We start from the raw sequence: 26829 nt of genomic DNA on the forward strand, positions 1-26829 counted from the left end.
TTCTGGCTACTAGGTACGACATATATATATATATATATATATATATATATATATATATATATATATATATATATATATATATATATATATATATATATATATATATATATATATCTTGACTAGCATAGATTTCAGCTTAGAAAAAGTCTTGGATAATGGTATGTCTAATGGAATAAGGCCATTACATATAATGATAAAGTAAAAGTATAAATAAAGCTAACTTTTTGCCAGACAGCAATAAATACTGTCCAGTATTTTAATTTTCACTCACTCCTGTCAGATATTTGTACTGGGATGAGTCTGTTAGCTCTAGTTTCTGCCTCTCCTCCCGGGTCATGCCAGCTAACATGCAGTAGAATATGTGGTAGTTTCTCTCATCGATACCCTGGGAGACTAGACGAGACTTCTCCAACAAGTACTGTTCGATAGACGCCCCCTCGATCACTCCATCCTTTGTGAAGTGGATGTCTATATATTTACCAAAGCGCGAGGAGTTGTCATTTCGGATTGTTTTCGCATTGCCGAATGCTGTGGGAGGTAGTGATGATTGTTAGATTACATTATTTATTTGGTGAATTGCTGGCTGTTACATTGAACTGAAACTGCCCAATCAAATATATATAAATTAGAAATATAAATTAAAAATACAAATATACTGCATGTAAGGTATTACTGAAGTATTGAACTGAAAAGCTAACCTCTTTTAATCACCAACTTGCATAATGTTTGCAACTTGCAACTTGAATATAATGTTTGAACTTATTAGTACATGACACGAATACTGAATATCTGTGAGTACAGTATCACTATTCTACATGTTCCGAGATACAAATAATAGCGACAGCCCAATGCATCATTACACTTGAAAAACCATGGTAAAAACAATTACACCATGAAGAAAATATGATATATTCAATGCTTACAACTTCATGTAAACAATGCGGGACTAAGCTGAACTCTGATAACCAGTTTTAAGGTTATTACATTCCTCTCCCACCACAGAGCTACCAAGTACTCGCTCAATGTCCATAAATTACTCAACTTCCTTACTACATCATGGCTAAATTATGTCTCAAAATATTTTTTGTATAGTTTCCCATGATCAGGGAATGTATTTTAACAATCTAAGAAACAAAAAATGAGGGAGTAGGGTAGGGGAGGAAGGGAATTATCAGAGGGAAAGTGCCAAACCATTACAACCATATAGCAATGGGAAGGAATCAGGATAAGGATTTGGGATGGGATGGAGAAAAGGAATGGTGTCCAACCACTTGGACGGTCAGAGATTATTGTTTATTAACATTTAAATGTCACAAATGACATTTAAATGTTAATAAACAGTCCAGTCAAGTACAGAGTCAAGTAGTTCATTGTTTTTCAGAAGCAGTGTGTGTCAAGCCAAATTGACAAGAGTTTAGTATATGTTTAGTTAGGTAGGAGTGAAACTGCTTGCACATCAATTTCACAAATATTTTAGATAACGCTGGATAACATTGATATTGGTCTAGTTGTTAATGTGAGTGTAATTTCCACTTTTATTGACTGGGGTTACTCTGGCTTTCTAAAGAATATCAAGAAAGGCTCAGTTGTAGTGATTTATTGTCAAATTACAGTATGCTGAGGATTACTCTAAATCACTTTAGTTTTCTTTATATATTTTCACAGTGGTATTTCATAGGGTTGTCTGCTTTATGAGTAACTAATTGGCATATGACTGACCTTCTAGAATAGGATTGGCTTCCAAGATCTGTTGCTCAATCCAGGAGTGCTTGCCAGAGATGGCCGCCAGGTACTGGAGAATAAGCTTGGTGCTCTCTGTCTTCCCCGCACCAGATTCTCCACTGTAAAAATAAGTTTCCATCAATATCATAAATACAAAATCAAACTGAAGTTTGCTATGCTTTTCCCCTTATAACTAGCAAGAAAGTTTTCCAGTCTAACAATGATGATTAAGGTGACCTAGTCTTAGAATACAACACTTCTTTGGTACTCCAACACCAATCTAGACCCCATGGAACCTTCTCGAGTGCATACTAGTCTACTGTACGTACCTAATAATACTGCATATGCTTCGGCCAGACTGTACTTGATAATGATGCACTGGTTCTGCTTGAAGAGCCTCTTATTACAAGTTATGTAACAAGAAAATTATAAGCCCAGGGAGGAGTATGATGAATGCAATGAAATTAGTCTAAAGGTCTTATAAAATACAGCAATGGTAGCAAGTGGATCGAGAGCCAAGCTCAATAGTACTATTATAGTCACAGGGAAATTGGTAATGAGGGAGAAATTGGGAAATTAATTTGTTGTCATTACTCACAGAGTTATGCCTATTTATTTTCTCCATTTTCTAGCATATAATATGGTCCAACTAACACTACCCGGTGGTGTGCTTTCACAATATGTACATAATCATATGAACATTAATGTTCATAATCATATGAACATTATTGCATACATTATTGCAAAGCCACTTACACAGTATTTCAGCAAATCTTAAAGCTAACAATGCAGTTGAGAACATGCAGTAATTTAATGTAATTTGTCAGGTAATGACTACTTAATGTAACATTAGTAATAAGGTAAGGTGATGATAATAAATTATAATGATGAAGCAATTTATGTAAATGACTTCCTGAAGGAGGCAACATCATGCATGACAATATATGCACACTACATGTAACTGGTAAGAAGGTTATAGACCAAAGATGATTACATGACACCACAGGAATAGCAGGTATTGGCAGACAAATGGCTACGGAAGTTAAATCTTAACAAATGCAAAATAATGAGACTTCTGGATGGAGAAGAGGCCAGATGGCCAGCACGGTATACGAGGGATGTAATTATACAGTAGATATCAAAATAGGGAAAAGAGGCTGCACAAAGGCATAATGCTTGCAGAACCTAGTGGATGTAGTAGCATGAACAAGTGGAAAAAGCTTGAGGTAGAAGTGGTGGAAACAATCCATATTTATGGTAAGAGCAAGTATGATAGTACATACTAACCTATGTACTAGGTTAACCTAGTACTATAGTACTAGGATAGTATTCTACCCTATGCCTTATTCAAGAGTAAAACCAAAAAGTACATAATTTCCTCCTCCTAGTTTCCTATCGTGTGTCTCAAACTCACACTGTATCTTGTACTACCCACTTTCCCAATATTAGTACTTAAGACATATATCCTTAACAGTGTAATCACCTCTGTCAACTTATATTGTAGTTATTTGTTAATATAAAACCTTGCTACAATGTACCTTTTCACCTTACCTGATATGTTAGATTAACCCTTTAAGTGCGCATCACTTCATATGAAGTGTAAATCGTTTTACCAGTCAACTGCGCTTCACTTCATATGAAGTGTATGGGTACCGCGCACGATTTGAATGGCCCGCGGTGTAGCTGGGGGTCCCATACGCTGCCCAGGGGCTCTAGTAAACAGCGGCCATTTTGAAAAAAAATCCAGCTCACGCTCCGATGGCATGGGAGGCCTCAGTTTAGCGAGAGTCACCATGGCGAGCGCACGGTCAAACACCTCACGAGCACGCATCACTCAGTCCCTCACCCCAGAGCAAATAGCCCACGAATTATTCTCTGAAGGTACAGAAAGTGTGTTTGACGATTCAGACAACGATGAGGATTATACACAGTTGTCGGGAGATAGTAGCAGCAGCAGTGAAAGTGAGAATGACCGCCATGCCATGGCGAGGCCTATACGCTCTCCCATGCCTCCTCGCCCATTTTCTACCCCAATTCTACCACGACCTCACAGTTCCTGTGGATATTTTCTGTTTGAGGGTGACGAGTCAGAGGGAGGTGACGCCTTTTCTGGGTTTAGTGACTCGGATCAAAGTTTTATTGAGCCTGTGGCTGGTACCAGTGGTGTAACTGGGCGAGAAATTGTCGCGTCAGCAGCATCTCGCCCAGCCAAGCGCCACCGCATGGCACCACATGAGGGACCAAGACCCTCGTGTTCACGTGCACCCACCTCACGTGCACGTAGCCGCCGTGCTTCTCGCAGACGGTATTCAGCTCCTGGTCGCCGGTATGCATCGCTTCCTCGCCGTCTTTCCTCTGCATCTCGCAGGACGCCTGGTGTACTTGAGTGGAGTGATGGTGACGACTTTATTCCTAATATTCCTCACTTTGACGATAAAGATGTAGGGATTACAAACCTTTTCCCTAATCAAGGTGAGGACATGGCTGAGATGGAATATTTTACAGCATTCTATGATGAACCACTCATGGAATACATTGTACACCAAACGAACCTGCATGCTGCTTACCTGATTGAGAGGGAAATCACAGAATTTTCACGACTGCAGCGTTGGAAAAATACCACAGTGGCGGAAATGTATGTGTTTTTGGCACTCTGTTTGTTGATGAAGCACTGTCACAAACATGCAATAAATGACTATTGGAGCAAGGACAAGACAATACCAACACCTTTATTCGGGAAATATATGTCACGAGACAGGTTTCAGATACTCCTCAGGTGTCTACATTTTGGAAGTGTTCAGGACCGAACACCTGATGATAGACTGTGGCGAGTGAGGCACTACATGAACGATGTTATTGGAAAATTCAGAGATTTTTACGTACCAGCACAGAAGCTGGTGGTTGATGAATCTCTCATACTTTTCAAGGGACGTGTTCCATTCAAACAGTACATTCCCTCAAAACGAAACCGATTTGGCCTGAATTTTTTTGTTCTTTGTGATTGTGAGACAGGATACGTGTTACACATGATTCTGTACTCGGCTAGTGATGTAGACATTCCCGGTAACGACGAACATGGATTCTCGGGGAGTGTAGTGAAGACCATCATGGCTCCGTGGATGAACAAGGGACACATTTTATACACAGATAATTACTATACAAGTCCCTTGCTAGCTCGGTTCTTGCTAGAAAATAGAACCGGATTGGTTGGTACAGTAAAGCCACAACGAAGGGAAATGCCTGTGTTTGACAACGACATTGCAGTTGGTGAGTGTCAGAGAAGGAAAAGTGATAACATTCTGTCAGTTCGGTGGAAAGACAAAAGAGAGGTGAACTTGTTGACAACAATTCATGATGGAACAATGGTGAACAGTGGGAAAGTGAGCCATAAAACAAACGCACCACTATATAAGCCAGACAACCAGGTATCAACCAGACTGTGTTTTAGACTATAATATCAACATGCGGTTGATTGATAAATCAGACATGATGATTGGCACTGCAGAGTGTGTGCGGAAGACATGTAGGTGGACGAAAAAAGTGTTCTTCCATCTTGTGGACATGAGCATGCTGAACTGTTTCAACATGTACCTTGTGAGAACTGGACGTAAGCCCACTTTCCGTGACTTTGTATTTGATGCTGCAATACAGTTATTAGGAAAGTTTGCAAAAGATGTCCCAGGTATTCAGCGGCCCATCATAAACCCACTGTTGCAGCATGCTGGTACTCCACGCCTCGCTCACACTGAAGGCTTCCTAGCACACAAACTTAAGTATTTGCCACCTGGTGTGAAGCGTGCAATAGCCCAACGTGATTGCTTGGTGTGTAAAACAACGACACGTAGAGACAAGAAACGGAAGCTTGTGCAAACATGGTGTGAAACGTGTGGTATCCCATTATGTGCTGTCGACTGCTTCAATGACTACCACAGTCTAGAAATCTTCTAAGTGTGCTTCAAAGTGTGTATAGCGTGTGCGAGTGTGTAAATATGTAAACATATAAGCAGAACATATAATATAATAGACTGTAATGACATATTATATTGCCGTAATTGAAAACATTTGTGTGCGCCTGTGTATACTCAAATATGCAACAATTATTGATACAAAATATGTTCAAACAGTATTTGAAACACAATTAGTGAAAAAAAATTAGATAAAATGCGCTTAGACATTGTAAATAAATAGTGCGAAAATATATTTGTGGCAACTCTGGCTGTTTGAGGACCGCGCGCAACATCTCCCGGGCGTGTACTGCATGAGCGACCATGCAGATTGTGACGTCATCGCAGAGCTTCTCGGCTCTATTGCAACAAAAGTAAGTACAATAGAATTTTTTTTTTTTTCCCGTGATCAGTGAACAGAACTTAACAGATTAGCAAAAAAAAAAAAATTTTTTTTTTTTTCAAAATGACATGCGCCTGTGTGGATAGCAGGATATTAGACCCCGAGCATGTTAAGGGTTAAGGAAACGCTAAGATTAGCATTTACCAGATATGTAAGATTAAGGACCTGCTTGAAATGCTGTGTGTGTTAGTGGCTTTGCAAGAATGTAAAAATACCTATCTTATACAATCTCACCAACCCATTGCACATTATTGTAAATAAAAATTATTATTATTATTATTATTATTATTATTATTATTATTATTATTATATAGAAGAAGGAAATTTACCAGGTAGGAGGCACTAGTCTAAAAACTACATTCTCTATTGCCCAAGGCAAGCAGCAATGTAAACATAAGTAAACAAGATGTATAATAAAAGACTGCCTCAAACTAGGCCAGACCATACCTGATAACGATACACTGGTCCTGCTTGAAGCGCCTCATGTTGTTGTAGCAGGAGTCGCCAATGGCAAAGATGTGTGGTGGAAGCTCTCCAATCTTCTTTCCACGGTATAGCTTGATCTGATCCACTGTGTAGATTGGTAATATTTGGTATGGATTCACTGCCACCAGGATGGACCCTGTGTATGTCTGTTGGACAAGATCAATTTGTAAGCATCCATAAAAAACACCGTTGAATGTAATACAATGCCATTTTCTGGATGAGCCCCGGAGGCTCCTTGGAGTTATCGGGCTAATGTGTGATATATTAGACCGGGGCATTAGCCTAAGGAGTTTGACCTACCGGGGACCACGAGTCAGAACCTGGCCCCCTCAGAGAGGTTGCAAAGAGCAATGGCCCTGCAAACCCCCCCCCCTCCTTCCCTGTGGTTGGGGTTCCATATATGCCATAGACCGGAGCTAGGCACCCAGAAAGGTAGGCATAACAAAACAAACCCCACATGGTAAAAAAAAAAATTACTACTAAAAACCGAAAAGAGAGGTAGAACTCCCTCCAATCCCAAGGAAACAAGCAAGCAAGCAAGCAAGCAAGCAAGCAAGCAAGCAAGCAAACGTCACACTCAACTGCCGTGCCACTCATCCACACAGCCCTCCCCTCCCCAGATACCCCAGCACTCCAGTTCGGAAGCTAAGTATCAATAACACAAAAATCCACCGACCGGGAGGGAGGGAAGGAGGGAGGGAGGGAGGGAGGGAGGGAGGGAGGGAGGGAGGGAGGGAGGGAGGGTTGTCAGGGACCCTCCAGGGCTCATCCAGAAAATGGTGTTTCATTACAGTCAATGCTGGTTTTCTGTGGGAAGCTCCCTGAAACTACATAACCAAAGCTAAGGAAAAGAGGGACTTACCTGGGAGGCGGCTGCCACAAACCCCCTCAACGTGAAGTCGAGACAACTGGCTACAACCTGCGACCCAAAGCAACACAGAAACTGCCAGGAGCAGGAACGGTAACCAAATAATGGGCGGCCAGGACCCTGTTCGACCTCCAAAATCCCCGCACCCGAACATCAGCCCAAGACATGTTGCAAACATGGCAGCTAAAGCAGCAAACTTTCTAACGTCATGGGCACGAGGATAGACTGCAGGCTGACTAGACTTAATAATATTGCCAACGACCTGGGAGACCCGAACCCTGGAACAGAGAATGAGGGAATCTGGATCAACCCAGAGCACATCCCCAGCCAATGAAGCCGAAGCAGTGGAGCAGTAATAATAGAGGAGAGCAGTAGTAATGTAGTAGCAGTAGTAATGGTGGAGAGCCCCAACCGGACATAACACATGAGGCACCCCCAGCTTAACCAACCAAGCATCAATGACCCAAGGACCCCTCCGGAAAGCAGCCATCTCGTTCTTCATCAGAAAAGGAGGAGAAGCCTGCAACAGAACAAACCTACCACCAGGATCGAATGAGAAGAAACCCCAGCGCCAGAGGAGAGGATTCAGCTCACCGACCCAATCCGCAGAGGCCAATGCCAACAGAAATAGAGCCTTAAAAAAACAATCTTGAACCGAAGGGACCACCACAAACTGAGAAATGGAAAAATAGGAGAGCACCCTGTCCAAGGACCAGGATGGCTCAGGCGGTCCATTAGCAGGTCGGAGGTAAAATAAAGCATGAGAAAGCTTACAGAATGGGACAGAAGTGACATTCCACCCAAACACAAGCTGAAGCGGCACTGCCAGTACCGCATGATACAAGGTGACAGTATTAAGACATCAAATGACAGTCCTGAAAAAGTCAAGATAGAAAGGACAAAACAACACGATCAGAAATAGAAGACAACCTATGAAGAGAGAAAATGGCGGAAAGAATGCCAGGAAACTTCATACTGTCGCTGAGACAAAGCCTTAAGGTGAGACACCACCAACGAAGCCACCTGATCACCATACAACCATATAAATGGTGATAAATCCGCGTCAAAAAGACCAGACGCAAAGAGCACAGGAGAAGACAAAACCAGACATGTACTGGATTGGTCCAACCTGCTGGAAGAGGCAGAGCCGTGGGAAACGTACAGGGTTCACACACCAAGCAAACAACACTTGGAACCAAGGCTGGGTTGGCCACCGAGGGGCCACGAAGACTACTCTCCCTTGGTAGGACTAAACGAGCCAGAATCCAAAGCAACAGCTGGACCGGAGAAAAGAGGTACAGGTAACCCCACCTCGACCAGTACTGCCAAAAGGCGTCCACCACAACAGTCTCGCAGTCGGGGAAGGGCGCTACATAGATCGGGTGATGCCAAGACCACGCCAACGTGATGAGGTCCAAGTTCGGGAGTCCGTACGTCCGGCAGAGCCAACAAAATGAGTCAGCATCGACTGTTTATTCCGTGGACAGAGGAATGAACCAAAACAGGGCCGTCCACTAGGACGTTGGACACTCCATTCATATGAACCGCATGGAGAGCTAAACCCCGAGAAGTCAGCAGACAAGCCACTCAAAGTGACCAGCCCTAAAGAGGCAAGGACAAAAGAGAACCCCCACAGTGAGAATCACTGTGGGAGTTCATTCATTCAGGCAACGAATCACCGGATAACAGTCCGAATGGAGCCAGATGGTCGAACCCTGAACGACACAAACTCTCCAAAGTAAAAACCAAACCACCGCGAACTCCCACACTGTGCTGTAAGCCCGACGGAAGGACAGATCCCATCGCCCCTGGCCGGCCTGGTGAGCACTGGTCATAAAGCCTTAGCCAAGAGACGAAGAGTCTGTAAGCACATCAAGCGAGGGTTCGGGTAGGCACCAAGGCACTGAAACCCGAGAACCCCGAAGAGGAAGCTGGCGACGCAACAACCAATGCAAGGCCCCCGGAGGATGAACCCAGCAATCGCAGAAGCAGAAGGGGTGTCTCTGAAGGAACCAGAACAGATGCTGAAGCAAAACCTGATCCAGTGGGTTGACCAGCACAGTGAAGTTCAAACTCCCACACAACTACTCGAGCAACCGCCAAGTGACCCGAGACCCTCTCCCTCCTCCCCCAAGAAACAGCCGAAGGCGGGACTACAGCAATGCCTCTGGAGGGAGAAACATGGTAGCGGTCCGAGACTACCAAACAAGACCCAGCCAGATCTGAACCTGGGACGGAACCAGATGGGACTTCCTCCAGTTCACCAGAAACCTGAAACTAGCAAGCTGGGAAAGAACCACACCCCTGGCGAGCAGATAAGCGAACCAACTGGGAGCCCAAACCAGCCAGTCGTCGAGGTAGGCCAGGACCCAAACTCCCAGAAGAGACAGAGGGGTCACCATAACCCGGGTAAGATGTGTGAATACGCGAGGTGCCAGATTCAAACTAAAACGAAGGCAATGAAAGCGGTAAGCCTGACACCCCACCATAAAACCTAACCAGTCCCTGAACCCCGGATGAATAGGAATGTGCCAAATATGCATCCATGAGGTTCAAGGACACCATCCAGGTACCCGGCTCCAAAAGAAGCCGGACCTGAGACAGAGTGGTCATTTGACAAGAGGGGTAAGGAATCCAGGGGTTCAGACAGGACAAGTCCAGAATGAACCTCAGATCCGCACAGTCTCGTTTCGGCACTGGAAACAGGCTGGAAACCCACCTGAGGGATGGGGTCGTTTCGACCACGCCTAAGCGCACCCACTCCAAGATGACCTGATGAAGCACAGGTGAAGAAGTCTGCCCCTGCCAGCCCAGAACCCCCCAAAGGGGAAGGAGTCACCCAACACTACCACAGTCCAGATGACACGACTGAAAACGCACGAATCATGCGACCAAGCAAGAGCAAACAGTTCGGGCCTCCCCACCATCGCTAACAGGGGGCGACCTGCAAAAGGGCCGACGAGCAGAATGATCATTGCGCCGACCAGATGACGCCGGCTCCGAAGAAAGAGATAGAAGCACATGAGGTGAGAAGCAAAGAACAAAGACACCGCCTCCTTGAGAATCGGCACAAACAGCTTCAATAGCGCGGCCAACACCTGAGCCACCATGGGCAGCGCACCAGACAAAGGTCCAACACTCAATGCCACCACATCCACCTCAAGCCAGTCCGAGGACACCTCAAGAAGGAAAAAAGTGCAAGACCGAACCCAAATGCCCACGGGCATGCAAATCCTCAGCAAACAAAGATGCCAAAAAGGTAGGAACCTGCACGTGCAGCTGCACAAGGCCGACATCACGAGGAAGCACAGGGGCGAACAAGCATGCATTAAGGCGCTCAAACTCCCCCCAAGGTAAACCTGCAGAACGGTAATAGTTTCCCGCTTTTCAAGCGTGCGGGTTCGACAAACCCCATGCCACGTCCTCAACGAAAAGAATGGGCACTCTACCAGCCAGAAGATTCCAGAACTTCCAAACGCACCCAATATGGGGAAGAATCGAACTCAAACAAGGACGGATCCAACACAGAGGCAGAATCCGGGTCTCACAGGAGGTATGCTGCAAGCACCTACCGAACCTCCTTAGGTGAGATACGAGAAGCAGAAAACCTCCAGAATGAAGGAGCCGAGGAACCCAAGGGAATCCGGAACTGAACCTGGAGATGAGTTGGCCCCAAATCATACTCATACAGGGAAGGGGAGTAAGAAAACCCCTCCCCCTGCAACAAGCCCTGCGAAGAAGGCACTAAAACCCAGGGGGGTCAGAGGGAGCCCAAGCCCCCAAAGTCAACTCCTCCCCAGCCCCGGGATCCCAAGGACCCGGGGAAGAGCCCATACCTTCTACTCCTGAAGAAAAGGTAAAGTCCAGGGGAAAGGCAGAAAAGAAGGGCGCCAGCTGGTGGGACCCAAAAGCCTCGGCAGGAGGAACTGGCTCGAATGCCTCATTACCACCTAAACTCCACCCCAACTTGGAAACTCTCAGATATTTGGGAGCCAAGAGCAGGAGGGGGAGGGGAGTAGCAGGACAAACAACAGGGGAAGGACTATGGACCATCATCATGGACTACGGACCATTATAAGGACCATCCCTATAACCAAAACAGCAGCCTCAGGGCATCCGGGTGGGCAACCAACCTAGTGCGTTGCAGTAACCTAAACTTAGCATGCAACGCGGATGCCGCCAGTACCCTAATATCAATGTCATCAGAATGGGTATCTTCTTGAGATGATTTGATTTGATTTGTTGGGATGAATCGTAAATCGATTACGATTTGTTGAGATGAAAGGGTAAATCAGAGAACAAGCAGAGAACATGACTTGCAAGACTCCGGGTCAAAGGTGTCGTTGACCCAATAGGCAGCATGGCAGAGGCAAAAGTGGTGACTGTCACCCTGAGACAAGAGCACACAACAACCTTCAAACTCGCATTAGGGCAAGCTGGAACTTGGAAGACGTATCTATAGGTCTACCGAGCCTCGACAGGGTTTCCAGGGGCCGAAGGCTGACTTCTATGGGAAGCCCGGGCAAGGTGTTGCTAACCTGTTAGATCCAAAAGATAACAAGGGGGATTATCAAACCACTGAAACTCCTGCGATGAGTACAATCACAGGAACACAGCAGAGGGCCACCAAAACAATATAAGTGGTCCTATAGCCACACAAGGCAGACCCCCACCAAGCAAAGAAAACAAAAATAAAATAAAAACCCTGCAAAAGTACAACGTCCCCAGAGGAAACAGGAACCAGCCACTGCATAGGTAAGCTTGCTGCACAACACCTTGATGCTGACAACAACTGGGAGGGCTGCACGAACAAGCATCGCATTGGCGAGGTGTGACGTTTGCTTGTTTCCTTGGGATTTTTGAGAATTCTGCTTCTCTGTTCGGTTTTCGGTTGCAATTTTCTTACGAAGTGAGGTCTGTTTTTTATGCTTACGTTTCTGGGTGCCTAACCCCGGTCAATGGCAAATTAGGAAAACCCCCAACCACAAAGGGGTTTTCCAGGGGCCATTGCTTCCTGTGCCTCTCTGAGAGGGCCAGGTTCTGGCTCGTGGTCCCCGGTAGGCTGAACTCCATTGACTAAGTCCCTAGTCTAATATATCGCATATTAGCCTAATAGCTCCAGAGAGCTGTAGGGGCTTCCCTCAGAAAACCAATATCACACCATCTAAACATATTCTGGAGATGGAATGTACACACTGGCATTATTCCTGACATACTTTAAACACCAGAGATCATGCCACTTCCGAAAGGATGTAGCAAAGCTGATGCAACAAATTATGGACCAATAGCTTTTATGGACCAGCATACATCATAAAAATCTTTGAAAGAAAGCTTAGAAGTAAGATCATAAAACACAGAATCACAGTGTTTATATAACCTTACACAACATGGGTTCATAACAGAGCACTTCTGCCTCTTGCAATTGCTAGACCACTATGACATGGCCCTAGATGCCATGGAAGACACACAAAACACTGATATAATATACACAGATTTTGCAAAAGACTTTGACAAATGTGACCATGATGTTATTGCACATAAAAATGCACATAAAAGGAATCACTGGCAAGGTAGGAAGATGGATGTTCAACTTCCTAACAAACAGAACCCAGAGTATAATAATCAGCAAAGTAAAATGTGAATTATCCACCGAGAAAAACTCAGTTCCCCAAGGTACCGTACAGGCCCTTGCTATTGTGTATACTGCCACATGTCCTTCAGTAGTTCCATCTGTGCTCCTGCAGAAGTATTAGCTAAACTCTAAGAATAAAAATACTGTATTATACATTCCCTGCTAGTTTAAGTGTTTGGGTCTATCTTCTGAACATGTAACATGACCTAGCACATGGGCTCTGGCTATCAGTAGAGGGGTAACCATACAGACAGCCTCATCATTGGCTAGGGGGATAACAAGCCTAATGGGCTTTCTGGTCATAACAATAACTTGTCAGTATACCAGAAATGCTGATAAAAAGATGAAGCATAGATATGCATTCCCAGAACAGTGCCCTTATCTCACTCTCAACACAACCCTCATATGTGCCTCCCCCCCTCTCTCTCTCTCTCTCTCTCTCTCTCTCTCTCTCCCTCTTCCCCTCCTTCCTACTTCAAACCCCTTCTTTCTAAGGCACCCCCTCAAGATTTCCAACTTCTACCTCCCTCTGCCCATTACCTCCCCCCCCTCCCTCTTCTCCCTTACCTTCCCCCCCCCCCTCCACCTCCCTCTTCTCCCCTACATCTTCCCCCTTCCACCTCCTTCCTCTCCCTTACCTCTTCCCCTCCACCTCTCTCTTCTCCTTTACCTCTTCCCCCCACCTCCCTCTTCACCCTTACCTCTTCCCCCCACCTCCCTCTTCACCCTTACCTCTTTTCCCCCACCTCCCTCTTCACCCTTACCTCTTCCCTCCACCTCCCTCTTCACCCTTACCTCTTCCCCCCACCTCCCTCTTCACCCTTACCTCTTTCCTCCACCTCCCTTTGCTCATAACTCTTCCCCCACCACCCTCTTTCCCCCACCTCCCTCTTTTCCCTTACCTTTGTCCCCCCCCTCCCAGCTCTTCTCCCCATTTGCCTTGATCTTTTCTAGGTATGTACTGTATATTTTAAAACAACACAGTTTTGGCAGTTATGGCTTCAACGGGTAGGTGGTTCCATAGAGTTAATAACCCTGTGGGTGAAAAAGCATCTCTTGTTCTTAGTCCTACATTGTGGCTTGTTGAGCTTGAAAACGTTGCTCCTCGCTTGTGTTCCACTTGACCTTCTGAAGAAAATACTAAGATCAACATCCTCTAACTTGTTCAGTACAGTATTTTAAAAGTCTCAATGAGATCTGCCTTGTAATGCCTGGATTGCAATGTTGTTAGCCCTGAGCCTTCAACTGTCCTGATACTGCAGATGACTTAGCTCTGGAATGACTTTGGTTGCCCGGTGTTGCACCTTTTCCAGAACAGCTATGTCCTTCTGAAAATGAGGTCTCCATGCTTGGATATAATAATCCAAATGGTGGTACACCACATTTATACAGTTGAACCATTACCTTCTTTTCTCTTATAGTCAAAAGTACGCTTGATTATCCCAAGAGTTTGGTTAGCTTTTCTGACTGCTGCACCCACCTGTTGCACAACTTTTAAAGAGTTGTGGATTTCGACTCCAAGGTCCTTTTCTCATCAATCTGCTGTAATGTAATGCTATTAATTTGGTAGTTGTGGCATGGGTTATGCGCCACATGCTTGGTCTTACATTTGTCGATAGTAAAAAACATTTGCCAGTCTTATGATTATTTGTAGAGTTCATGTAGATCTCTTTGCAAGACTTCAATATCATTATCATTTCCCATTTTACCATAAATCTGTGTGGTCTGCAAATCTGATGATGTGGTTTATAATATTCTCATCCATGTCGTTGATGTATATGACAAAAAGGGTAGGCCCCAAAATGGACCCTTGTGGTACCCCACTTATCACATTTCTCCAGTCAGATTCATTTCCATTGAGCACAACTATTTGTTTTCTTTCCTTCAACTACTGTTTTATCCATTCTAATATTTTACCATTTATTCCATGGGACCTGTAATTTCCTTGCAAGTCTTTCATGTGGCACCTTATCAAAAGCTTTGGCAAAATCCATGTATACTACATCCACCAGAAGGCCTTTGTCTGAGTAGCTGGTTACCTTTTCCAAAAATGTGATCAAGTTTGTAAGGCAGGATCTGTTTTAACAGATTAACGTTGTGTTGATTGTTCAAGATTGTTCACTGAAAGATGGTGAATGATTCCCTCCCTGAGGATTATCTCCATGAGCTTGCAGATGTACTCGACAAACATCTCCGAAGAATACCTGATCAACCAGGCTGTGATTCATACATCAGGCTGCGAACAACTGTGTCCAACAGCCTGGATGACCAGACGACCAGCCAGGAGGCCTGGTCAGAGACCGGGCCGCAGGGACGTTGATCCCCTGAAGCTACACAAGGTTGACACAAGAGTGGTGTAGTTGTCTAAGGCATTTGCTTGAGATTACCCAAAGCATAGGTTCGAATCAGCCTCATGGCTCCTACTGATTTTCTCATTGATACATCATGTCACTGTGATTTATTTGTGCATGATCCTCAAGTCACAATATCATAGGGCAAGAAAACTTTTTTAACAATCACTGGGAAGAAAATGTAGCCCATTAATCTCGGAACTGTTATTAAGAATAACAGTTCTTAATAACAGTTCCCTGAATTATGCTCCAAGTAAGTGGCCCTAGGCAATCAACCACATGGAGAATAACTGCCATTGATGATAACATAATAATGCCTGTTATCAGGAACAGAAAGCCTGCACTTAGGCTTATTAAGGTCCATCTAGGGCAGGGGGGGTGGTGAACCTATGGCACTCCTGCTACTCTAAACATGTAAGCAAATTTTGCTGGCACTTGGCCATCCCTTGATTATTTAAACCCACTCATAATAAATAAATAAATACAAACCTTGTCACTAATGCAAAATGAAGCGGCAAATGACATTCAGACTCTGAACTCTGACACTGAGAGCCTTCAAATGCAATTTTCAATGAACACTGATTCAACAGCTGATCAATTTTAAGATTTACTAAATTCGGGTCATTTGAAGAAACTGCAAAGTTCATAATGCATGCAGACAGTGTAACATTAAACAAATGGAATTTGAAAATACTGCAGTGGATTGATTTACAAAGCAGCTCAGTATGGAGGCAAATATTTCTAGATTAAGAGCTGAACTAGAAAATATTGAAAGAACAGTTAATGACTGGAACAGTGCAGAAAAAAATGCAAAAAAAAAAAAAAAAAAAAAAGATGGTTTTAAAACTCTGGAATTCCATTCTTGAAACTTTAGACTGAAGAATCTTTCATGGCAGTACTAACCATATTTTCATCCACATATTCACCAAATTATTGTTTTCAGCATAACTTGTCAATTATAGGTGTAGACTTGCCGATGAAGTTAGTGCTGCACGTATAGCTCTCAAAACAATCAAATACAAGCCTGATATAAAACACAGTATATCATCATTGGTGCAACATTAACTCTCAGTGAGAGTAAAATAACCCTTTTTCTTTTATAATATGAACTAAAGCTTATCATTTTATGTTCACATTTCTTGTTGCAAATAAGTTAAAATCCTATTTATGAATTATGTTATTATTCAATTGTCTTGTTAAAACTTTAATATTTTGATTGTTAACGGGCTTTCTAAAAAGCTTAATTTATATTTCAAACTGTTATACTTTTGTTAATTGTAAAACAATACATACATACATACCAGTATACATAAGTAAGTAACAAGACTAATTTAATTGAAAACAAAATCATTATTGTTTTTACTACATAATTCATCAATTTTACTTCTTGGAAATTACCAGTTATTAATAACATATAATTCCTAAAGTGATACCATTTAAAACAATTCAGAAGAGTTATTGTTGACTTAACAGACTTTAAGAATGCTTTCAAGCATTGACTTTTGTCTCCATAAAAATGGTAAAATATAAATAATCATAAATTATATCCTGTGGCTCAAAATTTCCATGTATGTGGGATAATTTTATATCTTATTACTGCCAATTTGGGCACACACACACACACACACTAAAAGATTCACCACCCAGACCCTGTGCCTACTGCCGACCTTCCCCAGGATGCAACCCACAACAGTTGTCTGACTTCTAGGTACCTGCTTTACCTCAAAGGAAACAGAGGCAGCAGGTGTAAGAAAATTTGCCCAACCATTTTGTCCTGGCTGGAATTCAACCCAGGTTCCTTGATTGTAAGCCAAAGATGTAGACCACTGTATTACAGGCTCCACCCATGCATACAAGGGTAACACTAAGTGCCCGAAAGAGTAACTTACATAGATGAGGTTCTCGTTGTATCTTATGAGAAGGTTGCGGAGGATACCAGCTTCGTGGAGGTCCCCTAGGGAGATCATGTCCTCCACCCCCTGCACCGATGTGGGGTGCATCGCCTTGATCCTCCTCTCCGGGGTCAGCCATTGTTCCTGTCCACAGAGATTAAGATTATCCTGGGTGACTCCTTTACCATAGTACTGCTACTGGCTACTACCTCCACTCTAACTGATGATATAATTGTATTAGTTAGTGGTGAGCTGCTGTTACTGTGTGTTAAACCTGGTGAGCTTGTGTTCTTACGCCTGCGACACCTGATGCCAGATCTTACATCAGCGACACATGGTGCAAAATAAGTCACAACTGAGACACCTAGCACAAGATAAATCACACCAATATAAAAAAGAAATATATAAATATAAAAAAGAAATAAAAGAGACATGCCCAAGTTGTAAAAGAGAAAGAGACGATTAAGGAAGTGTGCTTGGAAGTTCAAACCAGAAATGATAAACAAGAAGTGGATCGTAGGCAAGCAATTAGGAAAGAACTAGTAACCAACAGTAAACTGGTACAAAACACTGTAGATAGAAGTAAGTCCATAATAATTTTTGAATGTTTAGAGAAGGAAATTTCATCTAGGGTGGACTGAGCAGCAGAAGAGATGAAAATCATAGAAAAAATAGTAGAATTAGGAGAAGGCCTAAATTCAGAAGTGCATGTTAGTGATTTTAGGAGGATAGGAAACTATGAGAAAGACAAGAACCGCCCCTTAAGGGTGACGTTTAATGGAGTGAAGTATATGATAGAAGTGCTTCGGAATACCAGAAAATTGCAATGTGAAGAGGATGGCAAACTTTGGTCAATAAGACAAGACCTCTCAAAAGAGGACAGAGAAAAGCTGAATATGAACTTCATTGAAGCAAAATGTCTAAATGGGGATAGAAATGAAGAAGAAAGGAATTTTTTTTTCTACAGAGTGTCAGGAACTGAGAAGCTTGCAAAATGGTACATAAAGACAAAACAACAAAATCATTAAAGGAAGGGGGTGTAAAGAGCAAAGGGTAGGGGGAACATCTTTCTGAAAGTAGTATATACCAACATGGATGGAGATAAAAAATATTGGAGTTGAAGGATATAATTCTGCTCAACGTCCCAGATATTGTCGCATTAACAGAGATGAAGAAAATATTTGAAAATATTTTAAATGAGGTCGTATTATTGAAGGGGCTACTCAGTTTGGAGATGTGACAGGAAACTAGGAGGGGGGGGGGGAAGAGGAGTGGCTGTGCTGGTGAAAGAACACCTGAAGGTAAGAGAATTAATATTTGAAAACCCTCGAGACATAATGGCATTGCAGCTCTGGAATCAAGATGATAAGCTGATAATTTTAAATGCCTACAGCCCACCAGCAAGCAACACATGGACAAAGGAAGAACTGGATGACAAACGAGAGGGCCTCATAATGGTCATGAGAGAGATTATGGTAAGAACTGGCAAAAATAAATCCAGATTGTTGGTACTGAGGGACTTCAACTTTAAGGCAATAGCCTGGGAGGCCTATGAGGCAAGAACAAGAGGACATTTGGATAGGCAGATTTGTAAGCATCATCTTGGAGACATTCATGTATCAACACAACAAGCAGGCCATAAGAATGAGGGAAGGGGATGTTCCGTCAGTACTGGATCTAGTATTCACCAGGAAAGAAGAAGAGGTATTTGATATCCAGTACCTTCCTTCCTTGGGAAAGAGTGATCATGTCCTCTTGGACATTAAATACTCTATGCGATATAATCTAGTAGAGAATGGGGGACAGTGAAACAGTTGTTAAACTCGATTTCAAGAAAGGATGCTATGGGAACTTAGAAATTTTTTCATGGGTATAATTGGGCAGACTTGTTGCTAGGCAAGGAAGTAAATAAGATGTATGCCAAATTTTGCAAAATATATGATGAAGCCACACAAACATTCATACCAAAACAGACATGCAGACCTGGGAAACAGGGTTGGTTCAACAGAAATTGCGAGAGGGCCAGAGATCAAAAGACACAAGCATGGAATCATTATAGAAAGAGACCAAACCCCCAAACACACCAGGGATACAAAGATTCAAGAAACAACTACACGACAGTAAGGAGAGAGGCAGAGAGGTACTTTGAGAATGGTATAGCAGACAAATGTAAATCAGATCCTGGCCTTTTCTATAAATTCATTAAAAGCAAGCTGCAGGTAAAGGATAATATTCAGAGGTTGAAAATGGGGACAGATACACGGAAAATGAAAAGGAAATGTGTGAAACATTAAACGAAAAGTTCCAAAGTGTGTTTGTACAAAATGAGATCGTCAGAGAACCAGACAATAAGAATTCCAGAGAACAGCATAGAGCACATAGAGGTGTCTAGAGACGAAGTGAAACAAATGCTCTTGGAACTAAGTAAGAACAAAGCAGTTGGCCCAGATGGAATTTCACCATGGGTTCTGAGAGAATGTGGACCTGAGCTCAGCATTCCACTTCAGCTGATTTTTCAGACATCCCTGTGTACAGGAGTTGTAGCAGATATGTAGAAAAAGGCTAACATAGTTCCAATCTACAAAAGTGGCAGCAGTGAAGACCCCCTCGATTATAGACCTGTATCATTGACAAGTGTAATAGTCAAAATATTGGAAAAAAATAATAAAAATTAAATGGGTAGAACACCTGGAGAGAAATTATATAATATCAGACAGACAGTATGGTTTTTGATCTAGAAGATCCTGTGTATCAAATTTACTGAGTTTCTATGATCGAGCCACAGAGATTTTATAGGAAAGAGATGGTTGGGTTGACTGCATCTATTTGGACCTAAAAAATGCTTTCAACAGAGTTCCACATAAGAGGTTGTTATGGAAACTGGAAAATATTGGAGAAGTGACAAGTAAACTTCTAACATGGACGAAAAATTTTCTGACTGATAGGAAAATGATGGCAGTAATCAGAAGCAATGTATCGGACTAGAGAATCGTCACAAATGGCGTACCACAGGGTTCAGTTCTTGCACCGGTGATGTTCATTGTCTACATAAATGATCTACCAGATGGTAAACAGAATTATATGAACATGTTTGCTGATTATGCTAAGATAATAGGAAGGTTAAGAAACTTAGATGATTGTCATGCCCTTCAAGATGACCTGGACAAAATAAGCACAGTATATGGAGTACCAAGATGACCTGGACAAAATAAGTATATGGAGCACCACTTGGCAAATGGAATTTAATGTTAATAAATGCCATGTTATGGAATGTGGAATAGGAGAACATAGACCTCACACAACCTATATATTATGTGAGAAATCTTTAAAGAATTCTGATAAAGAAAGAGATCTAGGGGTGGTTCTAGATAGAAAACTATCACCTGAGGACCACATAAAGAATATTGTGCAAGGAGCCTATGCTACACTTTCTAACTTCAGAATTGCTTTTAAATACATGGATGGCGATATACTAAAGAAATTGTTCACGACTTTTGTTAGGCCAAAGCTAGAATATGCAGCGGTTGTGTGGTGCCCATATCTTAAGAAGCACATCAACAAACTGGAAAAGGTGCAAAGACATGCTACTAAGTGGCTCCCAGAACTGAAGGGCAAGAGCTACGAAGAGAAGTTAGAGGCATTAAATATGCCAAAACTGGAAGACAGAAGAAAAAGAGGCGATAAGATCACTACATACAAAATAGTAACAGGAATTGATAAAATCGATAGGGGAAGATTTCCTGAGACCTGGAACTTTAAGAACAAGAGTTCATAGATTTAAACTAACTAAACAAAGATGCCAAAGAAATATAAGAAAATTCACTTTCGCAAACAGAGTGGTAGAAACAGAGTGGTAGACGGTTTGAACAAGTTAGGTGAGAAGGTGGTGGAGGCGAAAACCATCAGTAGTTTCAAAGCGTTATATGACAAAGAGTGCTGGGAAGATGGGACACCACAAGCGTAGCTCTCATCCTGTAACTACACTTAAGCAATTACCTGTAACACTTAGTACAAGATAAATCCCACTTGCAACATCGGGTGCCAGATAAACCACATCTGCAACATTCGGCACCAGACGAGTCACATCGGCAGCACATACAGTATATGCATCCAGTGCTGGTTACACAACTATACAATTCTTTGTACCGAGTCTTTGGATTGCTTTAAGGGTGCCAATAATACTTTTTTCCAACAAACTTAAGTACTGTATGCACAGCAATGTGCTGTGCTATTCTAAAACAGTCTCCGTGGTGTAGTGGTAAGACACTCGCCTGGCGTTCCGCGAACGCTATGTCATGGGTTCGTATCCTGGCCGGGGAGGATTTACTGGGCGCAATTCCTTAACTGTAGCCTCTGTTTAACGCAACAGTAAAATGTGTACTTGGATGAAAAAACGATTCTTCGCGGCAGGGGATCGTATTCCAGGGACCATAGGATTAAGGACTTGCCCGAAACGCTACGCGTACTAGTGGCTGTACAAGAATGTAACAACTCTTGTATATATCTCAAAAAAAAAAAAAAAAAAAAAAAAAAAAAAAATATGAAGGATTACAGGATGTAGCTCAAAAGCTAGCTATGACTTTATCTAATATCCACAACTCACAGGATGGTTAGTCGTACTGTACATGTAATCAGGACAGAACACGAAATGCAAGTCTAATTTATTAGCCTGCACTAGCAAACTCTGGGTAGAGCACAAGAATATCTTCCAATATTCGTGAGTGTATGAATTACAGAACTCAAAATATCTTGTGCCATTTGGTTTAAAATCATTGATAACAGGGAAATCACAGATATAGTGTTGGAGAGCATGTCTTAGCATGTCCTATTCTTCACATGATTTACAAATAATGTGTGCACCAATGGGGGATTCACTACCTGCAGCCTCCTCCCATTGGTATCCACAACCCAGCCTAATTCTGGCAATTACAATGTCACACTGTCTAGTGAATGTGTTGTACTGTCTGTATATACAGTTCTTAGTTATTAACATATTATAGCTTTTTATATTTGTGCTGTCTGGCCTTTGAGTCAGTGGCTGCTTGTCTGTCATACCTTGCGATGATTTTGGGGCTTAGCATCCCCTCAGCCCAGTCCTCAACCCAGGCCTCCTCATACCAAATTTCCTGTAATAGTGTGGATCCAATATCCCAGTATAGCAATACAAATATTACCTTATCTTTCTCGGTTGCTAATTATAATACACAGTATCTGAGAGCTAAAATATTACAGCACAACCTCCTAAAATGATAGTGTAATACTTATGGCAATTATTTAGCCGAATGTACAAAAATGGACTGTTGCAGTCAATAGTATTATTTTGTACTATTAATTTAATTGAGAATGAAAACAATGAGCCAAAACAAACATACATTTCTAGGCCTAGTATAACACATTTATGTAGTGTGAGGCCTAAGATAGTGTATATTAGGCCTAGGATTGCTTATTTACAACCTGAACTGGTTAGCTTAAGTACTTTAGTTATTGGTAGTAGTAGGCCTCCATCAGTCTCGGGAGACTATGGAGCTGCGCTCTGGAGTTGCCTCTCCAGGGTGCAAAGCCAGGATAGATTGATACGGAGAAGCTGTTACCCAAGCAGCAAGTCTCCCCTCTCCACACTGGAGAGGGGAGACTCGTCAAAAGTCTCCAATGGAAAGGCAAACGTCAATACGATTGGTTCCAGTGCCATTGCAGGAACTGTGAACATATAGTATTATTGAATTTGCTCAAATGATGTACTAAAAAAATTGGTACTCTCTAATTTTTTAGTATATCATTTGAGCAAATTCAATAACACTATATGCAACATTTTGGGTCCAATAATCCATTTTTGTATGTTTAACCAAATACAGTACTGTAGTTGCTATAAGTACTGCACTGTATCATTTCAGGAGGATGGGCTGTAATATTAGTATACCTAACAATTTAAAATGGAAAAATACTTTAATGAGCATTTCCTAATATGCAAAAAGCAATTACAACAAACTGGAAAGAAATGACAGGGAATGTAGAAATGCCGAATTACAATTTTGGTTCCAGTAAAACCATTCGGAAAAAGCTAGACAGGTTCATGTAGGAGGTTCCGAAACAGCTATGTGGGTCTGTGGGCTGCTAACACAAACAGTCTGAATGACAAGCAATCCCAAGTAACTGTGGAGAACGCACCTGACCGTCGTCGTCCTGGACCTGGATACGTCGACCCTCAGCACTAACCACCCGGGCGCCGATGGCTACATCAAACTCCCGTCGAGATACTGGTTCGATCCATATGTAGTCACCCTGTGGGACACAACAGATAATAATCACATCGTACATAAGATTGTAACACTACTTATCCTAACCCAATCACTCATAACCTAACAAAAATCAAGCCCCCAATACAGCCCGACATAAGATTCCTAAAACACTGTGTTTTAGAAGCTTTGCAATAATGTATCATAATATCAACATCATATAATAATTGATCATTTATAATTCATTATACAGTACTTGTAAAATTTGTATATATAACTGTATGTAACTCGCTGTATAATTCATATGTACTCTCACAACCAATTACCTGCTTGATGGGGTTCTGGAAGTTCTACTCCCAAAGCCCGGCCTGAGGTCAGGCTTGACTTGTGACCATTGTACCCATGTATTTAAGTGTATGTATATTATTATTATATACTGTATACTTAATAAATATATAAATATATAAATATATATATATATGTCGTACCTAGTAGCCAGAACGCACTTCTCAGCCTACTATGCAAGGCCCGATTTGCCTAATAAGCCAAGTTTTCCTGAATTAATATATTTTCTCTAATTTTTTTCTTATGAAATGATAAAGCTACCCATTTCATTAAGTATAAGGACAATTTTTTTTAATTGGAGTTAAAATTAACGTAGATATATGACCGAACCTAACCAACCCTAGGTAGCCAAAAAAGTTAGGTTAGGTAGGTTAGGTAGTCGAAAAACAATTAATTCATGAAAACTTGGCTTATTAGGCAAATCGGGCCTTGCATAATAGGCTGAGAAGGGCGTTCTGGCTACTAGGTACGACATATATATATATATATATATATATATATATATATATATATATATATATATATATATATATATATATATATATATATATATATATATATATATATATATATATATATATATATATATATATATATATATATATATATATGATATATATTTGTTGGGCATTTTGGAATTGTTTAGCTGGGCAAATTGTAACTCTCATGGATCCAATTGTGTCTCAAATGATGTTCATAGATGGATGCAACATTTTTAAAAATAATATGGGACCTTGGGAAAGCCAGCACATTTCAAGCCAAATTCTGTGGTTTTCAAAATTTAAATTTTGAGTATCCCCATTTTTTTTTTTTTTTGTTGTTGACTAATATAGGTCCTTTTTTTCATTTGAAAATTAGATTTAAAGACTAGGGCATAGTAAAAAATGCTAGATGTAGTTAAATATATTTACAGACAGGTTCTCTTGGTATAGTTGTCCTTCACATGACAGGTTTAAATTAAAATGTCGCTCAGTGAAATCAGCCCTTAGAGCGGCAGAAATATTAGGGTGTGAATGGTAACTATGAGGATGGCTTCAATCATGGTTTTGATGATTTTTGTAGATGAACGAAACATTGCAAGGAACAGCTGAAGCCTTGGGTAAGCTATTGAGGATAGTGTTCAAAACCAAATTCTTTGATTTGTTTTTATTTTGAGTTGGCAAGGTTATCATTCACCTGGATAAGGCACTGATACCTTTTGAAAAAGGGTTTTGAGGCTGAGAATGTAAGATATGACCTAGATGTGATTACATTTTTTTGCAGACATGTTCATTTGGTAATTGTCTATTCTAAGTTGAAATAAAAATTTTGCAAAGTAAAATCAGCCCATAGGGCATGGCAAATGCATCCTGGAGGCATCTCTGGTACAAATCCCTCACTGCAATGAATTGGGGTTGGCCACATACACAGTACTGTAGTTTGTTGAATTGAAGTTTGTAGCAGATATGAAGAGGAGGAGCTAACCACATACTATATGAATATTTAATTCATAGTTACCAGCTAACAAGAAACTTACCTTTAGGCTATTCAGTGAAATAGCAATTGGCAATCTCACAAATGCACTTCACAATATAAACTGGGAATCTGAATTCAATAATACACAGGATATGAATTCATTAGCTAACTTCTTCCTTTCCAAAACATCTAAGCCTCTACAACACCCACTGTCCTCTCCTCACCAGGCAAATAACTGGCTAAAGACTAACTTAAACAACCCCTGGCTCACAAGTGGCATACTCAAAGCAATCAACAAGAAACATGAGTATGAAAAAAATTTAGGATTGGCCTAGTTGCAAAAGTAGTAGTTAAGAGGTACTCATCAATGCTTACCAGTATAATAAGAAAAGCAAAACTATCCTATTATGAGAGTAAACTCAAAGAAGCAAAAAGCAACATGAAGATCACATGGAGAGCCATCTCTAACATCCTAGGATCTAAACAACATTCACATAACCAGATAAAACTCTAAGGATGGTTAATACACCTGCAACAGATTTAGAAACGGCAACTGAATTTATTAGCTTCTTTTCATCGGTCGGTACCAACCTTGCCAGAAAAAATCCCACATACTCAAACACATGTTACCACTTATCTTTCAGGCAGCTATTCAAATTTTCTTCTTCTCTCACCAGTCAGCCCTACAGATGTTGTGTCCATCATTCACTCACTAAAAACCAAAGCTGGGAAAATTTGTGAAATACCATCTATGCTATACAAGAGTGTCTCCCATGCCCTTGCGCCACCCATAGCTTTGCTGTTCAACAAATCTCTAGAGTGTCATACCTTCCCTGATATCCTTAAAAAAACACAAGTAACACCAGTTCATAAAGGAGGCAATCCAGCAGACAAACAATTACAAACCAATATCAAATCTACCTACTGTATATTATCAACTATATTTGAAAAAATTATTTACAAACATCTCTACTCATACCTCATAAAATTCAACATACTGTACTAAGTCCCTGTCAGTTTGGCTTCCGCTCCCAAAAGAGTACCAACGATGCAATTATTAGTCTGCTTGATATAATCTACTCAGCCCTTGACAAAAATGAGTTTCCAATTGGACTCTTCATTGACCTGAGAAAGGCCTTTGATACTGTTAACTATAACTACCTCTTACTTAAACTCTACCATTGTGGAATCCGAGGCCTTGCCCTGAACTATATCCGATCTTAGTGACAGACACCAATATGTAGCCATCAATGATATAACCTCTCCCATTCTACCACTAACCGTAGGAGTGCCACAGGGCAGCATCCTAGACCTCTCCTATTTCTTATATGTATACATCAATGATCTGCCTAATGTCTCTAACATTCTTAAACCTATAGTTTACTGATCATACTACCCTCATCTACTCAGACCCCAACCCACACACACTAAATAATGTAAAAAATTCATTAAAAAAAGTCAACTTGTAGATGTCAACTAACAAATTCACACTAAACAT

The 26829-nt window shown here is 41.6% G+C and overlaps 1 protein-coding gene across 6 annotated transcripts in view; it reads right to left on the reverse strand.

Annotated features, from left to right (window-relative positions):
- Positions 1-26829, reverse strand: part of ck (myosin-VIIa ck) — a 220641-nt gene that overhangs the window by 86410 nt on the left and 107402 nt on the right. For all 6 annotated transcript variants that reach the window (XM_045738596.2, XM_045738595.2, XM_045738593.2 and 3 more), the window contains 5 exons: positions 23464-23577; positions 17296-17442; positions 6517-6701; positions 1720-1841; positions 272-528 (listed from right to left, as the gene is read on the reverse strand). In XM_045738596.2, the coding sequence (XP_045594552.1) occupies positions 272-528; positions 1720-1841; positions 6517-6701; positions 17296-17442; positions 23464-23577 (825 nt within the window). The remainder of the gene's footprint in view (positions 1-271; positions 529-1719; positions 1842-6516; positions 6702-17295; positions 17443-23463; positions 23578-26829) is intronic.

The sequence above is a fragment of the Procambarus clarkii genome, chromosome 43, assembly GCF_040958095.1.
Source record: "Procambarus clarkii isolate CNS0578487 chromosome 43, FALCON_Pclarkii_2.0, whole genome shotgun sequence".
Classification (NCBI taxonomy): domain Eukaryota; kingdom Metazoa; phylum Arthropoda; class Malacostraca; order Decapoda; family Cambaridae; genus Procambarus; species Procambarus clarkii.